Source organism: Homalodisca vitripennis, unplaced genomic scaffold, assembly GCF_021130785.1.
Source record: "Homalodisca vitripennis isolate AUS2020 unplaced genomic scaffold, UT_GWSS_2.1 ScUCBcl_2612;HRSCAF=7553, whole genome shotgun sequence".
NCBI classification, from domain to species: domain Eukaryota; kingdom Metazoa; phylum Arthropoda; class Insecta; order Hemiptera; family Cicadellidae; genus Homalodisca; species Homalodisca vitripennis.
Window position 1 is genome coordinate 31015 of NW_025778764.1, and position 22358 is coordinate 53372.

Here is a 22358-nt window from a genome sequence, read left to right on the forward strand (position 1 = left end):
ACAACCTCAGCGAAACCTGTTACATGACATGGTGTGGCATACTCCTACCTTGTAATTATCTGTCTATCAGTCAGCAGGACATTTTGAGAATGAAATGATCTAACTCTGAAATTTTGCATACAACCTCAGCGAAACCTGTTACACGACATGGTGTGGCATACTCCTACCTTGTAATTATCTGTCTATCAGTCAGCAGAACATTTTGAGAATGAAATTATCTAACCCTGAAATTTTGCATACAACCTCAGCGAAACCTGTTACATGACATGGTGTGGCATACTCCTACCTTGTAATTATCTGTCTATCAGTCAGCAGGACATTTTGTATGACTGACTGTCTGTCTATCAGTCAGCAGGACATTTTGAGAATGAAATGATCTAACCCTGAAATTTTGCATACAACCTCAGCGAAACCTGTTACATGACATGGTGTGGCATACTCCTACCTTGTAATTATCTGTCTATCAGTCAGCAGGACATTTTGAGAATGAAATGATCTAACCCTGAAATTTTGTATACAACCTCAGCGAAATCTGTTACACGACATGGTGTGGCATACTCCTACCTTGTAATTAGAACAAACAAGGAAATAAAATATAAAACCAGTTAATAAAAGAAGAATATATAATTTATTTTTAAAAGTAATCAATAATGCTTGGTTATAATAATAATAAATATTTAAAAGCAATCAACTGAGACTTATAATTAAATGTAAGTATAAAATTTTATTTATTTTATATCAGGCTTTATCCGATAAAGTAAGAATGGGTAATAATTTCTTATAGTATTATAAACTCTAATAAAATAATTATTATGTTTATCTGGAAAGCATAAATCTTAAATTACTATGGCAATTTTTAATAATAAACTGATACAATATTTCCCACAATTTTTATTACATAATTTAGAAAAACTAAAAACATATAAGCATTAAGTGTAATAAAAGATCAATGATATTCTATTAATGATACGTAAAGATAACAAAAATATATAGAAATATCATATTTTATACTATTTTTAGCATAGAAATAAAATTCTACTAATACTCTATAGAATATAAAAAAAATCAGTAATAAATCACTACTTGCTCACTTTTCCCTACCATTGCAGAATTAATCCAAATACAATGAAAATTCAAATAATATATACCTATATTCAAATACTTTATTTTCTCATTTAAAAGTTAGTACCAAACACAAAAAAATGCAAATGAGAATTTCTAATAGACCTAATGTAAACTCAAATGAGTGTTTATCACAGCTCTAAGGTGACTGGGATAAATTACACACCAAAAAATGACAGCAGTAATATGACTGTCATACTCTATTCTAATTTTTAGAGAAAAAAATACTTCCTATATATCTTTCTGAGCTTTCTGTTATTTTCTGTGCTTGTTGGCACTACTGCTCAACTATGTACGTACTATGGTTGTGCAATGAATATACTGCTTCACTATGCATTCTGGTTGTGGTAATAAATATAACATCCTTTTGTTACACAGTCTTACAGCTTATCAGCTTATAATTTTATGCTTTTTTTAGGTATAAGAAACTTGTCTTTATTTGAACCCACTAGTATTATATGACAAGTGTTAACTGCTGTAAAATAGCGACGAGTCAGTCTCATCATGAAACTCTGACTATGCAGTTGTACTGTTGTCTACTAGATAGCAGTAATGAACAAGCTGTGAACTCCTAATCTTATCAATCATGTATTTAATGTTTGTAGTTGGTACAGCTGTTTAAAATATTACTTTTTCTTTTGTTGTAGCCGGCCAATGTTTGTTGCAGGATGTGGACAATTGTAGCTGTAGTCAGAGTAAAAACACTTTTTGCAACGTTACATACCATATTTTACATAGGCTTACACAGTACGATATATGTTTATCAATGTTTTTCGTTTTTATAATGAATTTAAAACATAAAGTTCATTTGTTGATGTTTAATAACTGTATCTCATACAGAACTCAAGCTACTACAATTTCTTTTTGTGGATAATTGTAGCTGTAATCAGAGTAAAAGCACTTTTTGCAATGTTACATACTATATTTTACATAGGCTTACACAGTACGATATATGTTTATCAATGTTTTTCGTTTTTATAATGAATTTAAACATAAAGTTCATTTGTTGATGTTTAATAACAGTATCTCATACAGAACTCAAGCTACTACAATTTCTTTTTGTGGATAATTGTAGCTGTAGTCAGAGTAAAATCACTTTTTGCAACGTTACATACTATATTTTACATAGGCTTACACAGTACGATATATGTTTATAAATGTTTTTCGTTTTTATAATGAATTTAAACATAAAGTTCATTTGTTAATGTTTAATAACTGTATCTCATACAGAACTCAAGCTACTACAATTTCTTTTTGTGGATAATTGTAGCTGTAGTCAGAATAAAAACACTTTTTGCAACGTTACATACTATATTTTACATAGGCTTACACAGTACGATATATGTTTATAAATGTTTTTCGTTTTTATAATGAATTTAAACATAAAGTTCATTTGTTGATGTTTAATAACTGTATCTCATACAGAACTCAAGCTACTACAATTGTTTTTGTAAAACCAGCGAAAAACCATGATGAATTAGGTAGGATGTTTGATGTGCTGAAACGCCATTAAACATTAACATGTCAATGGGTTAGTACGAATTGTGGGTCATTATGACTCATGTTGTGTTTTGTCTCATGAAGGTTTATCACAGCAATTGTAGTTCCTTGTGATCTTTAAGGGTTAATATTTATGAGCACATCTAGCCATTTCAGAAATACAAAAAGCCATTTTTAAAAAGGCTTGAGGAATAAACTTATACATACAAACTAAACTTTTGTACATTTAAAATACTTTCATTTTATAAATTAAACTAAAGTTACTTGTCCATATTGGCTTATTGCCATTATATTTATCTCAAGATATTACAAACTCAAATAGTTTTAATACTACAAGAAATTATTCCAACATATGGGAACTGGTAAAAGGTATCAAATACTTATTTATTTGTATATTTCGCAAATTGTTTTATAAGATATCTAGTTGATCTTCAATCCTTGCATGCCACCTTCCACAGACTAAAAAAACAGACAAATTGCATTATTAATAAGAACAATGACAAAAATCAGAAATAGTAATATATATATATAAAATATATATATATATATATATATATATATATATATATATATACATATCATGAGTGCTTAGAAACTAATAGAATTTTTCTCAAATATATGACTAGACGATACACACTGGATTTTTGTTAAGTTTTATTTCTAAGTATTATTTATTACTTTTTGTATCAGTACTTTACTGAAAAAAATTATACATAATACTTGGTATATTGTGTAACAAATGTATGTTTTTATATTTTCAGAAAATTCTTTGCAATTATGATAATTAGGCCTAAGTAATATGAGAGTGGTCGGGATAAAAAAGAACCAGTGGTTGGTTGTAAGTTTAATCTGTCATATTATGTTAATATTTAGAATTAAATTAAATAAGCGGTCTTTATTGAAAGCTTTTTATAATTTTATATTACATTCTTGATTTGGAAAATCACTTATTGACTCTTTTGTTTAGGTTACAGAGTGTATATTTTATTAAAATTTCTGTCAAAATTTAAATAAAAATACAGATATTCTTTGAAAAATAATGCTTTTCATATCTTTTGTATCAAGAGTTTTAATTTGTTTTTGTACTTTTATCGTAAAAATTAGCTTTTAAAAGATTTTCTGCAAATTTAAATTTAATCATATTTCTGCTATTGGATTTTAGAGCTTGTTCTTTGAATATTAATTTCAAATTAATTATCTTCATTAACGCCTGATTAATGAAGATTTTCTTTGATTAATTTAACATTTTTGATAATATTAAAATAATTTTGCTTTTGATGGAAATTTATAAATCAAATACTTCACTTAGGACTCCATGGTTATCATTCGCTCACACAATTTTTATCTTCTAGTAATTTGGATTGCAGTAATAACAATAAATCATTCCTAGGAAGAATGAGGTGCCTCAAGAAGTGGGTCGTCTTACTCTGGCCTGTTAATGACGCACCCCATAAATGCTCCTCCAATATCATAGATACACACACACATATATATATATATATATATTTTGCTGTGTACAAGCTACAAAAATGTTCTCATAGCGCATGCACAGTAAAGTAGGAGAAACTATGTTATACCTGAAGATCCCATATAACTAGTTGTCCATCGTTTCCACTGGTCGATACTCTGGTGGCGTTCCCTTTCGTCCCTTGGTAAACGCATACACATGTGATGGCGTTCTGGTGGATTGTATCCAAAACTGTGTCATTTTCTAGCCGAGCATTTCTGTCGAAACTCTGGAATTTCTTCATTGCACTGGAAAAAGTGTATACAATTATTGCATGTATGTAGAGTCAAACAAATGGTGAAGTCACTAATAACATGACTTCTACTTGCTTTCACAAGTCAAAAAAAAAAAAAAATACAAAATGCTAAGAAGCCAGTAACTCCAGACATGAGATGAACAATAGTGCAGAGGACATGTAAGTATCCATCAGTATTTCACAAGTTTTATATTACAATAGTCCAAATTTTACAATTACTATTTCACAAATGAAATAAGACACTAAAACATTATGAAGTGTTAGTTTCACTATTGATGGTGAAAACTATGTAATACTAGATACTATAATAAAAGGAAAATAAAATTATTAACCCTGTAACAAATTTCATCAATAAAACATTACAGCCACTACATAAAATAAAAATTGAATTCGTTAAAGAATTAATATTGCAAAACGTTACACGAATAAAAAAATAAAAAAATAATTAGCACCTTGTAAAAAAAATCTTCATAAAATCTTTGCTTGGAGGTATATAGGGTTAGGCAAAAGTATATAAATGTCCTTATATCTATTTAACCGCTTAATCCAAGAAAACCATACTTGGCATATCTTAATAGGGTATAAAAATCGACAATTTCGTTACTTTTATGAATTTGCCCATTTTTCAAAATGGGGTATTTGAAAAGTAACCTCAATGTTTCTTATGGAAAGCAAACCCCACCAAGTAATACCTCATTATGAAGATAGTAGTAAAAGAATATGAATGAGAGTACAAGTTCTCTGTCTCATTCCACGATGAAATAGTGCCTATACCCAAACACTTTAAAAAAAGTTATTTTTCCTACATATTTAAATTAGGTACCTTAAACCTGCAGCCTCCTTCTTTGTCGAGGTGTCCAGTTTTCCCCCAAACTGAACTTGCCCCGAGTCATCAACCACGTACAACATTGGACAGCACCCATGACCCTACAGAGTTGAAACATATTCAAACTTAATCAAAAATAACATACCTAACAATAAGAAGATGCTTTATATAATTTGTGTTTGATTTAAACTGGAGTATTTATGATCTATAAAAGATTTTTACAAAATCTGAAGATTAACAGAGGAATCATGATTTTCTGCAAATAATCCTTATGAATAAAGTTAAAAAAAGGATAAGGTCCTATTAACCCTTTGAGTGCCACAGCGTCGCTAATTTTGACGGTACGAAAAGTGCATAAAGTGCCAGCGTCGCCAGTTTTGACGTTTCGTATTTCGATAATATTTTATATAGTACAAGATTATTTTGGCCAAATAATCAGACGGCTGTATTCAATAGGTTCCAAACTATCAATAAATACGAGTTTTATGTTCTTTCTCTACTATTTTATCTGCGAAACTTACGTTGTTTGGGTACTTATCAAGAAGCCACTATTTTTGGCCAAGTTTTCCTTATCGGGGGCAAAATAAATTACAGTATTAAAAACAACTGACTTTATTTAACCTATTTTGGAATTTACAAGTTATTACGACAATCCATTAAATTAAAACTATAAGAACAACGTTTCATTATTCGAAAATGTCAGGTCATTCGTGTGTCTATTTGGAGACCATTTGGAGATAGGAAGTATGACTCATCGAGTATTTGTCGATTCATTATGGAAGAAGGAACGTATAATGTTTATTTTGATCTCTGATAGGGAAAACTCGTCCAAAAAATAGTGGGCTGTGATAATTACCTGTACGATGATTCTGTCTTCCAGTCACGCGACGTAGCGGACGAGTACCGCGTTGCGTAACGGCCCTTCTTGTTGTTTATGTGCCGATAACCAAGCATTTGAGTAAATACAAAAGAAAATAGTAACTTATACAGTATTTTACTGTATTTATTTACAAAAGTATTGTATGATTTGAGTTGTGTTCAAGCGAAAAAAAACTTGAATTTTCAGTGTAAATATTATTAGAGTTATTATTTAGTAAATGTAAACTTTTATGTAAATATGTTAGCAAGTATTTGTTTCTAAATGTACTAATCATATTTATTAGTGTTGTATTATTAGATTTATTAGATTTATATTTTTTTATTATTATGTTTTATTAGATTTATTGGGAAAACTACATTATTACTAAGTAATTTCTAAACTCTGACAAATGAAGTACAGTTTATAGAATGTCGGTAACGGGCAGCATTTGGTTAATACATATAATGCCATGTTTTTAAAATTCTAGAATAAGATATTACACATGGGTTTTATTTAGAATCATATGGCCTTTATCATGGTATAAAGATAAAAAAATCTTAAAAATACCGTATACACACAAATTAGGTCAAAACTTAACGTTTTATACAAAAGTAAAAACTTTTTTTATAAATACTAAAATTTTTATATTTTTATAAATGAAATTTTATTTGTAACGATATGTATCATATTTTTCATTTAATAAGAAAAAAAAACAACAACAAAATGATGGAAATCTGTTTGGTAGTTATGTTACAACAGCCTTTTTCCCAAAAGCTTACAAATATGCGAAAAAACAGCGTGGCACTTTATGCATATGCCTTCGGAAAATACCCGTGGCACTCAAAGGGTTAAAGTGTATTAGCCAAATAACAAAAAATAATTTTGTTGCAAAATATTAATTATAATGAACAAAGAAAAAACTAATCTAAATAATGTAGTGTTTACTGAAATACTTACCGCGGCTACAATAGAATTACTGCCGACCCACACACAGGAGAGGAATGGCAAACACTCTGTGCGCAGCTTGGAGACAGCGTTATTGCGTGAGGCATCAGCCACACAGACCGAGGCATCATGACTCACCCAACACACTCGTGTTCCGTCCCCAGAGAAACTGACACTGTGGATCCATCCACCTGAAAAAAACAATGTAATTGAAGAGAGAGGATAAAAATATGTTAGGAAGCTCGCTATATTATTGGAGAGTTAAAATTTTAATTTATCTAATAGGACCAAGATGAAGCTAAAACTTCAGCGTGCAGTCGATAATTTTTTGCATGGTAAAGGTACTTGACAGATTAATTTAAAAATGGAGAAAACCATATGAAAAGCACGTACAAAGCACAAGTGTTTTAAAAATCGAGGTGATATTAAACGTTTCATTATACATCAACTGGAAATGAGCTGAACCAGAAATGTGTTTGAACTAAGTGAACCACAAAAACTGTATAAAATCAGTCATATGCAGGATGTTCGTTTTATTAATATCATGCTACTTTATTGCCCCATGAACATTGCGGAAAATGTATGTATATTCTAGAAAAAATTATTTTGCTTAAAAACTTTTCAAACTCAGTTTTTTTTTTTTTTTTTTTTTTTACATAATCATGTTTTTTTTTTTTTTTTTTTTTTTTTTTTTTTTTTTCCCAACGGCATCCGCCAATATACAATAATTTCACAACATTTTCATGCAACTTAAATATTTTGTTTGTTGTTATTATTTATATTGTTATAACAATAAATATAAAAAATTTATTGTTATTAAACAAAAAAACAATAAAAATTTTAAGATTTGTAAAATATACTACTGAATTTTCACATATTAAAAAATTTTTTCTACTATAATATACAGTAGTTAAAAAATTAAACCTTTTAAACATGCTTTAAAAGTACGAAGACAAGAAAAACTAAAACATGGTCTTTGAGCTCTTATTTACATTATTTTGCTATTAATCGTCAAAACAAGTGGCTTGCATGAAAGAAGAATAGCTTAAATCTAGAACTTCGTATGACACGCAATCATAAATATTACATTCTAAGCTATTTGTTTAATTATTCAACACAAATTTAGAGAAATATGTTAAACACGACAACGAATATTTTTAACACATTGCAAAGAACTGAATTTGACAAGTCGTAAAGCCCACTTTAATAGTATTTACCTCCATAGTTGGAGTTCTGGAACTCGGCCAGCAGCTGACCAATGGCTGCCTTGCTTCCCCACGGTGTGGGTGGGGGAGGCTCATCTATGTCCTTCACGTAGGCGGAGTACACCCGCACCTGTAACAAACATATTTACCATCAGCTTTACTAGAGAATGTCTTGGTTAGTCATTGGGACATCCTCTTGGTGCACAAGCTTCAGTTACATTGTGCACGGATTAAAAATAAATCCTTTATCAATAGGACTGTTTATGCATGGGTATCAACATTCTCTTAATATAGTTTTCTAACAAAAGGCAGAATTCTATTACAAAAAAATTATAAATTTTTGTTTATAAGACTTTAAAAATGTAATGAACAAAGAGTTTTATGAACTTATAAATTAAAGTTATACAGTGAACTTCAATGCACATGATCTTTGGTTAGATTTAAATTGAATTTTACTAAAAATCCAAACTTTAGTTTTTTTAGAGTGGGAACATTTAGGAAGATGGATTTTGTCATCATATTCATGACAAAAACACTAGTTTTTAAGACTAATTGAATTCAAGTTCACTAAAGTACCGTTCAAAACACTAAAATGCTTGAATTTTTATCACATATTCATGAATCATAAAGTTTAAATTAGCACAAATCTGTATGAAATTTTACCCTGAAAAATGCTTATTTTCATTTAATTTCAAATGCACATTAGATCTATATTTGTTCTCTATTTAGAACAATTTATCCACAAAGGTTTCAATACCACATATTTATAAAACACCCACAATTACATGCATGTTTGCACGCAATTACCTTTTGAAAAACAGGAACACCATGGGCATATTATTTTAAAATGACATTATAAACACTCATGAGATAGTGATAAGGACTGAAAGACATTCTAACCTTCTGATATATTTTTAATTTAAGTTTAAAAATAGGACCTTGAAGTTGGAGTGTGAAACAGTTTTAAAGGTAAATATGAAATAACTCAAATTTCTCTCTGATGTTCAATGATATTTTATTGAATAGCTCTAACGTTCACGGTAACAACTGAACTATTTTAGGCCAATGTGGAGGAATCTTAAAATCAAAGTTTTCAGTTAACACACTTTGATGTAATAAATGATAAGGCTCTACGTAATTTACAAACAGACGTAAGTATATGTTAGACACATATTTCTTCAGTGTTTATGGTTAAGAGCTTTAGATGTTAAACGAAATTTCGAATAGGTTTTGTTTTTAGCTTTGCATGAGTATGAATACTTCTGGTTTAAATCAATTATATTTCCGATGCTTTAGTTGAGTTTGTCTTGTTGCTCTGATAAAATAAATATATACGTATAGGTCTGAAAAGCTTCCCACAATTCTCTACCTTGAAGTCCGTTGAGCCAACAACCAGCAAATAATTGTTTGGATGCCAGTCGAGGGCAGTCACTGTTGACTTGATGGGCTTCTTGATGTGCTTCGACACCCACCAGTCATTCTCTCGCTCAAAGTAGCATACAGAGATCAGTTTGGCACCAGAGCCCACAGCGAACTTATTCTCTGTAAAATATTAGTTGAGATTTACATAACTTTATCACCTTGTTAACAGTTAAAATAGCTATGATTTACTAGATTAGTACAAATCCTTTGCCCTTGCTATGATTGAAATGAACAGAGAAAATCCACTGAGTCATCCTTTAGAAGAACCAACCTTGTTAGTGGTACGGTAATATAGTTGGTAGAAAATTATATATCTAATTTTAATGACTGTGACACTCCAACATGGCAAAGAATTATAATTTACAACACATGTATGTCAAATTGCATCTTTCTAGGACAGCTGGATAATTAAGAACTAAAATTGAATTTTTTTTGGGGGTTCAACCATATTTAAATGCCTATGGGTCTTCATGAAAATGATTTTGTTTTTCTATGTATGTGATGTGGAACGTGTGTGTCAAATTCAGTTGTAAATAAAAAAATATAATTATCTAGCATGGATAGCTATGGATAGCTAATATTTATAAAGAATCTTTTATTTGTCTATTGAGAGCATAAGACGCATGTGTGTCAAATGTTACCACATGGACGTTGAGAAGTTGGGAACTAAATATAGTTGTTCTAAGGGTTGCAACCCCATTTTAACCCCTAGAGATGTTTAATCTTTATGAAAATGATCTACTTTTACCATTTAAGGCATGAGGTATTCGTGTGTCAAATTAAAACTTTTGGAATATCAGGAAGTTGAAGAATTAGTGATGGATGAGTGAGTGAGGGCTTTGCCTTTTATATATAAATATAAGAGGTCTATCACTCAAACAACACAATATTTGCTGAGATTTCATGACAAGGCTTGCAAACCAACCTTTAGGAGACCACTTGACACATGTAGCAGCTCTGATAATTCTCAACAGAACAAGAGTCGGCTTCCACTTCCCATCTTCACTCAGAGTCCACACATATGCATTACGGTCCTGTAAAAGATCATTTATATGTGTAGATCTTATCCTAATACAGTAGCTTCATCTTTTCTTTTGAAATTAATTATTAAAACCATTAAAAGTCTGTTTTACCACCAAAATTGACTCTGTTTACACTTTTGAACACATCTGAAGTTTTGGATGTGATCAGTATAAATATACATCAATTTTCAGACATTTACATAACATTTTTCATGTAACATTGAAAGAGAAATATGCTTGTTATATATTAAAGAAAATTAATAATAAATAAATAGTTTAAGAGGTTTTAATAATTTTCCGCAGTTTATATTTAATGTGTTTGTGTATAATATTTAGATATCTATTTCGAAAAGCATAACATTTAGTCGTTTTGTAAAAGTTATATTCTTGCTTGTTACCCAGTGTTACCAATACACAATCTTATGTAATCATCTCTGATGTTTACAATGTGTCATACTCTATGCAGTGCGTCAGACATCCAAACTATTGATCCATAAGTTCACTATTACGCTTCCCAATAATTTCAGATCCAATATTTTGGACGTGGTGCAACAATAGGAGATGATGTAGAGATGATGATTTTAATAATTGTAAATATAATCAACCATTAAAAACTTCATACTTGTTTAAGGGTTCCTCCCATTCTGATAAAGAGGAATTATACCCTTACTCAAATAGACATGCCCTAGCTTTTTCTATTAAGAGAAATTTAATTTTAACTTTGTTACTATTTGTATTTTACATTGAAACATATGAACTGATACAGTTAAATACAAATTAAATTCATTCATAAGACATTTTCTAATTTTGTCAGATGCATAGTTTGCTTAAAGTTTTGATTACCTGTATTATATTTTAAATAACTTACCGCAGAACATGTGACGATTCGGTTGGAGTTGGGTGCCCAGTCGATGTCCGTGACTCGCAGATCATGTTGGTTGAGGACATCAAGCAGTATCCAGTCATTGCCATTACGTTGATAGATGTGTACTTCATGATTGTTTGGTGAAAGAGCAATTTCTGCACAGATTGTGAGCATTCATATATTTTGTAACAACCCAGAATATAAGGAAAACACTTGGTATCAATTCAGGAACTAGCCTCCTATCAAGTGTCAACTTAACTTTTCTAAATTACTTTGTATACAAACAGACACTATAAAAATAATTACCATTGGTTTCACTGGTCACAAGTTACTCATTTGTTTGTTACTGGACTTACTATTGCGACCTAAAATGTTTTTTCTTCATACACCCTCAATATAAAAGATGAAATTGGAAAACGTATGCAAATGTATTCTAAAACCTTCCAGTTGCTAAATAAAATACCTTTTGTCTACATTGAAAATTTATACCTAACACTGTTGTTAATTGAAAGGTACTTTTAAATTATCTTTAAATGCATTTGGTAACCGTATTCTTTTTGCTTAATTTAATGTGTGAATATTGACAACCCTGTTATCCTCTCCTTTTATATCTACTGCTAAGGAGCTTTTAAACTTTGTTGCTTTTAAAATTGTTTTGCATTATATGGTTTATTACAGCCTAAAATGTTTTTCAGGAAATGAAAATATACTATTTTAAGAAATTGTTAAAAGTGGTTTTAGATCGTTCTAGTTAGGCCTAACGTGGCTAAAGTAAATGGTATCTTAAAATTATTAATAACTAATATTTAAATCTAAAGTATAAGTGTGATATAAAGTTAAAAAATATATTTTTTATTATATATTTTATAGGCCATGTACAGGGGGTCACTTATTTTTTAAATAATTTAACCTAGTATTTTTAAATATGCAGCAAAAGGGGAGACTTTAATAAGCAGCCAACACTCGTTATTAAATTTTTATTACCAAATAATTCAGTATATTACTCAACTACAACCTTATAAATATAAATGAATTGCTAAATGTGTTGCTAAGTGCTAATCTCAATAAAAGTTGGACCAATTTTGGCAGTTTTTTTTGCAAAATATTTGTTGAAGTCCAAGAAAAGTTTCCTAGAATATTTTAGAATTCGGGAAAATAATTATTATAATATTTACAAAAAGTAATTTAAAGTCAACTGACACTAAACAGCTGTTGATAGTTTCAATTGAAAATCACTAAAGAGATAAATACATTAATTTACATTTAAATTTTAGAAAATATGAAACATACAGTGCTTGATCATTTAGTGTAATTAATGCATTTTACAAAGACAAAGTTATTATTTAATTTTTACTACATACTGAATCACCGACGAATTTAAACCATCTAAGACAATGGAAATACTATTTAAACGCTGTTATGTAACCCACCTTAATGAACAAAGCTGTGAATGTTTCATTTAGGATACTCGAAACTGGCTTCCTTAACATTGTTTGTGACATTTTTACTGCAGCTTAAAGAAAAACAAAAGGATGGCATAATCTTCCCCTTATACCGGAAGGAGACCACAAGCGAAGGAAGTAGATGCTTTTTGACCGAAGTAGTCTTTTCAAGCTTATGTATGCATTATTTTCTTGACTAGGGTAAAGAATAAAAAAATTATGGTACTAGAAATATTGTAGACCGGAAGTCGACGCTTTTTAATCTAAGTTGGTTTCCGAAACTAAGGTATCTATTTATTTCCTTAGATGGCGCAGCAACATAAATTCAACTGTAGAATCGCAAAATAAATTTAAACGGCCGAAACTGACACGCTTTGACCACAATAACATTTTATTTGTACTTAAGTATTTATATTTTCTCCATCAGGAGAAAAAGGCACTAACACTAACTATGGTACTTGGGTGCGGAAGTGGCGGGGTCTTCAAACCCCAACACATGTGGCAAGCCAGAGCGTCTACGAAGCACATGCACAGCCATCTTCTCTCTTCTTAAGTGCTAAATTTTCGTGCGCGCGCAACTGGGAACTGCCTGATCCAGATCTTGTCTTCTATGATAAATCCGATCAGGCTGAGCTAAACTGGCAGGCTTCTTTTGGCTATCCTTACCACACTCACCTTTCTTTTCATTCTACCCTCACCTATCGTGAAAACTTCCCAAAAATCTAGCTTCTACTATAACTAAAACCTAATTTTTCTCTTTATCCAAGCCAAAGTGGAACAGCATATGCCGAGGGCTGCGTGATCAAGGGAGTGCTTGATCGCAAATATGTGAACTCTGGATTCCTGGCGTCCTCCAGTTTAAATATAGCCTTCCCAAAGTAGAGCGGGACAATGCTTGGGGTGACCTTTAGATCTCCGTTACTCGTGGGAACACAATGAATAATGAAAAAGCAAACCTAAACAAATCAGAGAGCTCTGGTAGCACTCAAAATGTGGATGAAAATCCACAAAAGATGGAGGGACTGAAAATGGGTTATGACCCTAGCTGTCCTGAACTAACAACAAACACAGAAGTCCTCAAACCTCCCACTCCGCCAGAGTCGATACATCTGAGGAAGACGCCATACTGGAGGTTGACCACCGATTTAGGGGATGGAAATCACAAATAAGTTTGTATTTAAATAATTGAAATATAAATGTAAATTTGTGGTTATATTTGTGTACCGGGCTTCTTGTTATCTATAATTTTCAGCGTTATGTGCTCCCGAAAGCTTATCTGAGTGTTCTGTGATCAGAACAGTTAAGCACCATCTACTGTCCCATGCAATGTATTCAACAATGACAGTGATATTACTCAATCACGGCGCGTTAACTCTAATACAGTTAATTAGTTTTTTATGTGTTTGATTGTGGATTATGTGAGCGGTTAAAATATTAGGAAATTTGTTTATTCCTTTAATTAGTCATTGTGTTTTTTCAGAGTAAGGGTATAAGTTCAATGTTTAATTGTGCGTTATTTTTAAATCAAGAAAAGCTATTTTTATATGATATGAAGTTGCCATGTGGTATGTAAGTAGGCCTAGATAGAACGTACAAACAAATTTATGGTTACGTTAGTTTTGCTTATTTATTAAAATTATGTTTTTTACACTATTTATTGGTTTGTTGAAAGCTTGATTCAATTTGAATACATTATTTTCAAATTTATTTTTATCCACACTGGAAATAAAGTTCGTGTTCTTAACCTATAGCTATAGTCCTTCTGAACAAAGCACTACAAAATTTTAGGGTATGGAAAATGACAAATAATGATTATTAGAACATTTAAAGTGGAACTACTTTTCTTGCAAGATAGTAGGAAGTTATGGTTATTGAATTTACAATATTAATTTGTTTTTTCAAGTTGTGTTTCCTGTATAGCCATAATGGCTGGAGGTTTTTATGATCAGACCATTTAGAAATGTATTTTGTACTGATAGTTACTACCTCGAGGATTTTTTTTCATATGTTGCCATCAGCGTGGACAAAGGCAGCACCTTCTGTCAGGCTGGTATGAACTTTTATTCTTAGAAGGTCTAAATGAACAAAAATGTATGAACTAGTGACCCTTCAAGTAGGCCTAGACACACGAATCGCCTATCAATTTCAAATAATTAATTGTTCTTCTTTTAGTTTTTCTTTTTATTGATTGTCGTGCGCTTATTTTATAATTTCATCATGAATAATTATCTATGTCTTTGGAATTTACCTTAAACTGAAGAGAAAAGTTTTTTAATGGATGCACACATTTTAGTATCGATCGTAAGTAACTGCGACTGTTGACTATGCATTCACAACTCAACTCTCGCCAATATTACTTCCTTTTGGGAGGCAGAATATGATAACCGCTCTTCATACTGACTTGTAAATTTCATAATAGGTTAAATAAAGTGTTTTTAATAATGTAATTTATTATTGTCTCCGATAAGGAAAACTCGTCCAAAAATAGTGGCCTCTGAATTACACCAAAGTGCCAAAATTTGAGAGTTTTATCACAAATAGAAAAAGTTATACGACCTTAGCTTAAGGATAAAACCAAACTTACATTTTTACGATATGCAACTGCTGCTTCCATGTTTGCAAAGAACTATATAAGTAATATCTCAATGCGTTAATGGTTCAATTTTACAGGCTGCAGTATAATAAGCGGCCACTAAGACTATCAAATCAGCAAACCAAATGATCAATTAGAAATAGCTAAACTAGTCTTATTATAGTTATTTAACCCTTTTAACCCCAGCCAATTTTCCATGGACTTGCCAGAAAGCCCATGGCGATAAGGGACCGTAGTGCAGAATTGAGGGAAAATACATCTAGTTTTCTTATTTTTGAAGATAATTTTTAGATTTTTGTTTTAAATTGTTCACAAATAAGTGTACTCTTAGATGTATTAGTTAAAAAGTTTTGTTTTTTTAACGTATTTATACACAAAAAAATTTTTTATTTATTTTTATTTTTTATAGTTTGGACATACATACATAAAGGGTAGAAAAAAAATTGTAGACCCTGAAAAATGAAGCAATTTTGTTGTCCACATATTTCTTACTACACACACAAAATTTGAAGAACTTTCCTTGATAAATGCAGGAGATATATCCAATTAATTGTATTGCTGCATAAGCACTTCTTCATATATTTCCACATACACATCAGTAGAAGTATACAGATATATATACTTGTTTTTGCACTTTTGAAATAATAACTTTTCCAAAATGCACTTTTCCAAAATGCTTCATCAGTGAAATATTACAATTAAAAAAAAAATGCTTGGATGACCTCAGAAATTTTTAAAGAATTTGTGCCACAAACTGAAATCTAAAAATTTGCCACGGAATATTGCTGCTTAACCCTTTTAACCCCAGCCATTTTTCCATGGACTTGCCAGAAAGCCCATGGCGATAAGGGACCGTAGTGCAGAATTGAGGGAAAATACATCTAGTTTTCTTATTTTTGAAGATAATTTTTAGATTTTTGTTTTAAATTGTTCACAAATAAGTGTACTCTTAGATGTAATAGTTAAAAAGTACTTTTACAGAATGATATGTTTTTTTTTTAGGCGTATATATACATACATATTTTTTTATTTTTTATAGTTTGGACATACATAAAGGGTAGAAAAAAAATTGTAGCCCCTGAAAAATGAAGCAATTTTGTTGTACATATATTTCTTACTACACACACAATTTTTGAAGAACTTTCCTTGATAAATGCAGGAGATATATCCAATTAATTGTATTGCTGCATAAGCACTTCTTCATATATTTCCACATACACGTCAGTAGAAGTATACAGATATGTATACTTGTTTTTGCACTTTTATAATAACATACTGAAATAATAACAATTGTAAAATAACACAAACTAATTGTAATGGTTTGTAAGACTAAAACTTGTTTAATTTTTCAAAAAAGTAAAAGAAATAATATTTACAATATATAGATTTTATATAAACAACTCAATTCATTGTCTTCAAAAATAGCACATTCACCACTAATAATAGTGTTTATCAAAGTGTTTTCACTCACTGGTAACTTTTCTCTACGACGTTTACTCATGTTTTTTTACTAATAATACAATAAATCACAGGAAAATCAACCGCTTTCAATCACGCAAACTAATTGAGGTTATAAGTCATCATACAACAATGCAACTGAAGTCGTCTGACAGCTGACATTGACAAATAAACTACGCTCAACGACGACAAAATACGATGCCAATTGGAAGGTTTATTGTTTTTGCATGTAGCCCGTTTCTTCACCGACTACTATACCGAAACTGATGGCATTTGGACATATTATTAGCCAGCTACATTAAATTCTCGAGACGTCCGGTATATCGGACGTTGGGCATTTTAGCTAGACCATCTCTGTCCGATATATCGGACGCCGGGGCTAAAAGGGTTAAAATCCTAACAACACCTCTAACAATCTTAAAACAATTAGAACTTAAAATATAAAAAACTCATAAATAATAATAAAATGATAACATACAAAATATTTATAATAATACGAAATATGCATTTAATTATTTATATGTTTTCTCCTGGGTAGTAATGATTAACCGCTTTTGAGCAATTGTTGAAGCACCTTCTCTAAAAAATGTACTTCTCTTCTGTACAAATACTCGCAGAGATTATCTGCAAGCAGGTCAGCTGATATGCCACTTTTAAGCTTTTGTTCAAGGTCCTCCACGAATCAGTATCGGTTTGTTATATTGAAAGTTATAATTAAATAATATCATTTGTCAATATATTCTATTTAAAAAAACCGGGTCCGCTTATCGTACTCTACTCTCATATTGTTTAAAATTAATTCAAACAATGTAAAATCATCTGTGTAGTAATGTGTTTTATTTAAGTAATGGCTGCAACTATGATGGTGATTACCTTGTTATTTGTCAAACTATCAGATATGCATTGCTTAAAATGATTAGATGTTTTACAAGGTGCTTTTTGTATACACACACACATATATATATATATATATATATATATATGGTTTTTAACTCATCATTACATTATTACTTTTTAGATATAAAACAATACCAGAACCTGTACCATAACATTAAATACCTAAAATGTATTTGTTATTTTGGTTTGTTCCGTACTTTACATTTAAAAAGAGATATCAAATATTTGGTAGTCATGGTGGCCATTTATCATGCTGCATCCATTTTAGAAGACATCTGAGGTTAGTTGATTAGCATGTACTAAGTTATCCTATTTTATAACTAAAATTTTTAGATGAAGTAAATTGGAAATGCCCACTATAACTTTAACAATTCTTAACTGTTCATAACTCGATTGAAATCCAGACAGTTACCATAAAAAATCTCCACAAAATGTAATAGGGTAATGAAGTAAAGCAGTGGTCTTAACCTAAGGGTAAACTATAACCTATTTTGTATTATAGATGTATTTATTACTTACGTGATCTATCTTTATTCCAAGCATGACAAGTAATTGGATTCAAGAAAAAACTGTGTTTTTCACTCATAATTACAGAAACTAACAATACACGATAACTTTAAAAACGATTCAACCACACCTTTATCCTGATAAAAAAATACAGAAATCACAGATATCAACCAACACAGACAGACCCACTCTACATGTCAACATTTATTTTGACTCATCGACGATGTTGCCAACAGTAGACCGTTTTATATCCCCCACCCAAAGGTAACTCAAAACTACTCTAAACTTAGCTTTATTACCCAAAATTGTTTTTCTGAATTCCCCTGTGTTTCCATTAATTATTAATTATACACAGGTCCAAACGTATGTTTTTTTATTTATCACTTATTTACAAAAACAAAAATAAATCAAATTAATTTCATAAAACACAGATTAAAAAACTTATTAAATAAAAATTGTTAATAGATCTTTTTACTATTATTGTACATTTAATTTGCCGTTAGAAGTGAAATAAATAAATAAACAGAGGCAAACATTAAAACCCCATTTTGTCACATACCTGATATCCAAAATATCACCAACGATCATGGCCAGAAATATGATAGCTATAATGCTATTTTTGTTGACTTTTATTTACGGTACATATTTAAAAATTTTATATTAAAATCAGATACTGTACTTCAGTATTGACTTTGCAGGCTCAAAAGCATTTAAGTACACCCTCACTGTCTAAATAAAAATGTTTTTAATCATATACGCACAACAACCACACTTTTAACGTTCTCAAGTAATAACAGAGTAGAATTACAGTGCACTTTACGCCAACGATCTAATCCCCGGGTTAGACTGGAGTGAGACTGTGGAGTGATTTGTGTTTGGAAAAAGAAAGTGTGCAGCACGACTTGTACAATGTGGGGGAAGTACTTGGATTTTGAGTGATTTCCATAATTCTTTACAGTGGTTCAGGTTCAGGTTATAAGTAAAACGCAATGTCTTTTCTCTGCTCTGTTAATTTACTAAATACTACAAAAAGTAATGTAGTAGTTATATTCAAGAGAAAAAGCCAGTGAACATTTAGCTAAGCTAATCCTAGAATAATTACGGTCGATCCAGAAATTACAGTTAATTACAGAGTTTGTAGCGTAGATGTTTTATTGCCCCAAATCAGTTCAAATATCTTATTCCCTCAAGATTACCCCAAGTTGTTTGATTTTACCTCTAATGGGGTAATTAACAAATGCTGCTCATCAAGTCATTGGCTGGGCTGGATATACCAATCAGTATGACATACCGCATTTTTACAGTCCCACTTTTTTCATAAAATCCCATTTAAATATCAGACGGGCCAGTATTTTTGGTGGTCCCGTGTTGCAGTTGAGAACGAGTCAGGATGTGGTAGTGGCAGGGAAATACTGAGTTTATTAACATGAACTCACCAAAGTGGTTTTATTATTCCATGGTATTATATATATAGTATGGTATTATCAATCCATGTAATCTACTCATCAAGTTATGAAGCTTAAGTTAACAATGGTCTATAGTTTCTCTATTGACAATCTGAAATCTTTACCCAACACAGTTTACCACAGGCTTTAACTACTCACATACAAGGAAATGCAACCACGTTAATAAGGGCGCAGAACTAATTAAATTCGCAGCTTATAATAGTTACTGTATGGAGCTCACAAGTGGATTTGCAGGAGGAATGCGCCCTCCGTCTGCCAGATGAGCTTCCTCTCAATCACTTTTCATGCATTTCTTAAAACATTGCACGTTGGTTTGTGTGTTTTAAATGAAAATTAAGTTAAGTATTTGTGATTAATTATTTGTATTTAATTTACGCCAACCTGTGAAATGACTTTTTTATATCAGGTTTGTGTGAATAGCTTGCAACATTTTATGAACCAGTTTATAAGACACTGTACCTACAAGTTTGAGCTTTTGAGAAGATTGATCGACTCTTATGAAGTGAATGATCATCAAGTTTGGTGCGGCGAAGGGTGTTGTAATTATAGATCAAGAGAAATATTATATGTTATGATTCATCAGCTATGCAAATTTGTATATGGTAGAATATCCAACTTTTTTCACACACTGGAAATGGATGATTGCAAAAATTGTTTGTAATTTGTCTAAACGAACAATTACTCACACAAGTTATTGGAAGGATTATTGCATATCACCATGATTGATAACACACCTACTAATCACCTATGTTCTGAGTACATCTACTTATATATTAACGGTTAACGGCAACAATAATTTACATAAGACAGATACATTAAATTGAAATTAATTGTATTCCAATATATATATTTCAACAACAGGGCATAAACTAAAAAAAAGCTTAACTATGTAATAAGAAGAGATAACGAAACAATGTGCTGACAAAACAATATAATAATCCTATAAAGGACATAGTAACTTAAAAAAACAAACAAAAACGATTGTGAACAAGGCTTCCGCTATTTAAAAAATTTATAACAGCCATAACAATAGGACGTGATTTAATTGTTACAGATAAAAGTGCATAAATATTCACAGTCAAAGAAAAATGGAGTAAAAGCAATAAGGAAAATAAGAAATGGAGGAAAGGGACAAGTGAGAAGTAAGTTAAATAAGATTACTAGTAAGCACTCCAAACACGGCACTTTTAAAAGATGCTTCAGAAGAAGTTAAATATGCAGCTACTACATTACCATTCCGAAGAAGCTTTGAGAGCCGACGTTTTACGAGTAATACGTTGGCATGAATCTCCATTGAAAGATGGTTTTAAATTGATTGCCTCTTAGAGAAGTCAATATTGCATTGGAGTGAAGGGCAGTCCAGATTGTCACTAATTATCTTGCGGAGAAACAGGTGACAACAGTTTATTCTCAGTATGAGAGGTTGTAGATTGAACAAGTTTCTCCACAACAGTGACAGGAGTCCTAAAGTATGTGAAATCAAGTCTCGTACTAAGGATTCTCACAAAGCGAGTCTTGACTCTAACTAGCATGGTAAAAAGTCCAATTTGGAAAGATGGCCAAATCACAGAGCTATTCTCAAGTACGGGCCGTACTATGGATTTGTAAAGAATTACAAGAGTCAGCGGAAATGTTAAGACCCTGGTAAATCTTATTATAACACCCGTAAATGGATCTTTTTACTAATCACCATTCGAGATACTGTTCAAAAACGGCTCCTTCTCTGGACGATCGATGAAAGGCTTCGATATATGATAATTACTTTAATCAAGTGCAGGATTTAAGATCTCGGTTGAAAGAGTCTCATAAATATTCTCTTTCAATGTCAATGGCTTTATGGTATTTGGTGTTCAAAATTAAGTGCTTTGTTGATTATTTGATGCTCTAGCCTGAAACCTAATTAAACTGTAAACGAATCACATTACTCCGGGCTGAGCTCAAAACTATTTCTTAATGCACGGAAATGCCTTGTCCAATATAGGATTTGAATCTAATCCTTGTGATGACAGGTATAGAAGAACACCTGCTTTCAGAAACCAGTTTAATATTAACAGTTTATATTAATTAAAATAAACTTAAATCTCAAGTCTGAAATGTGCTATGATTTGTATTTTTGAATTATATTTTCTTTTGCTTTAAACCTGTCTTCAGACACAACAATAAATTCAAAATTGACAATCCGGATGAGGAATTTATTGTGGCCTGTATCTTGGAACTTGGGAGTTCATTGTTTTGTTTTGTGTAGTCTAGTCCAGAGGAAGGGTAATATTTGAGTTTTGATTCTACAAAATTTCTTTCCTAAAATGAGTAGGAATGATCAGGGTATGGACAGGTAATAAGCTTGCATATTTACACTATTGTAACTAAGAAACATGTACAGTACCTTATATCGTTTACAATAGTTATAAGGTAAACGATAAACTGTTTGTTGTACGTGGCATAGTATGTTATTTTATGTGTTATTTA

At 31.0% G+C, this 22358-nt stretch overlaps 1 protein-coding gene across 1 annotated transcript; it reads right to left on the reverse strand.

The window, feature by feature from the left end:
• Positions 1 to 2174: 2174 nt before the first annotated feature.
• On the reverse strand, positions 2175 to 18630 carry LOC124372154 (actin-related protein 2/3 complex subunit 1A-B-like). The gene is made up of 9 exons (XM_046830521.1): positions 18439 to 18630; positions 11533 to 11684; positions 10568 to 10676; positions 9590 to 9762; positions 8233 to 8350; positions 7028 to 7206; positions 5209 to 5312; positions 4200 to 4377; positions 2175 to 3081 (listed from the first exon to the last, which is right to left on the reverse strand). The coding sequence occupies exons 1-9, from the start codon at positions 18503 to 18505 to the stop codon at positions 3043 to 3045; spliced, it is 1119 nt and encodes a 372-aa protein (XP_046686477.1). The 5' UTR covers positions 18506 to 18630; the 3' UTR covers positions 2175 to 3042.
• Between the last annotated feature and the right edge of the window lie 3728 nt (positions 18631 to 22358).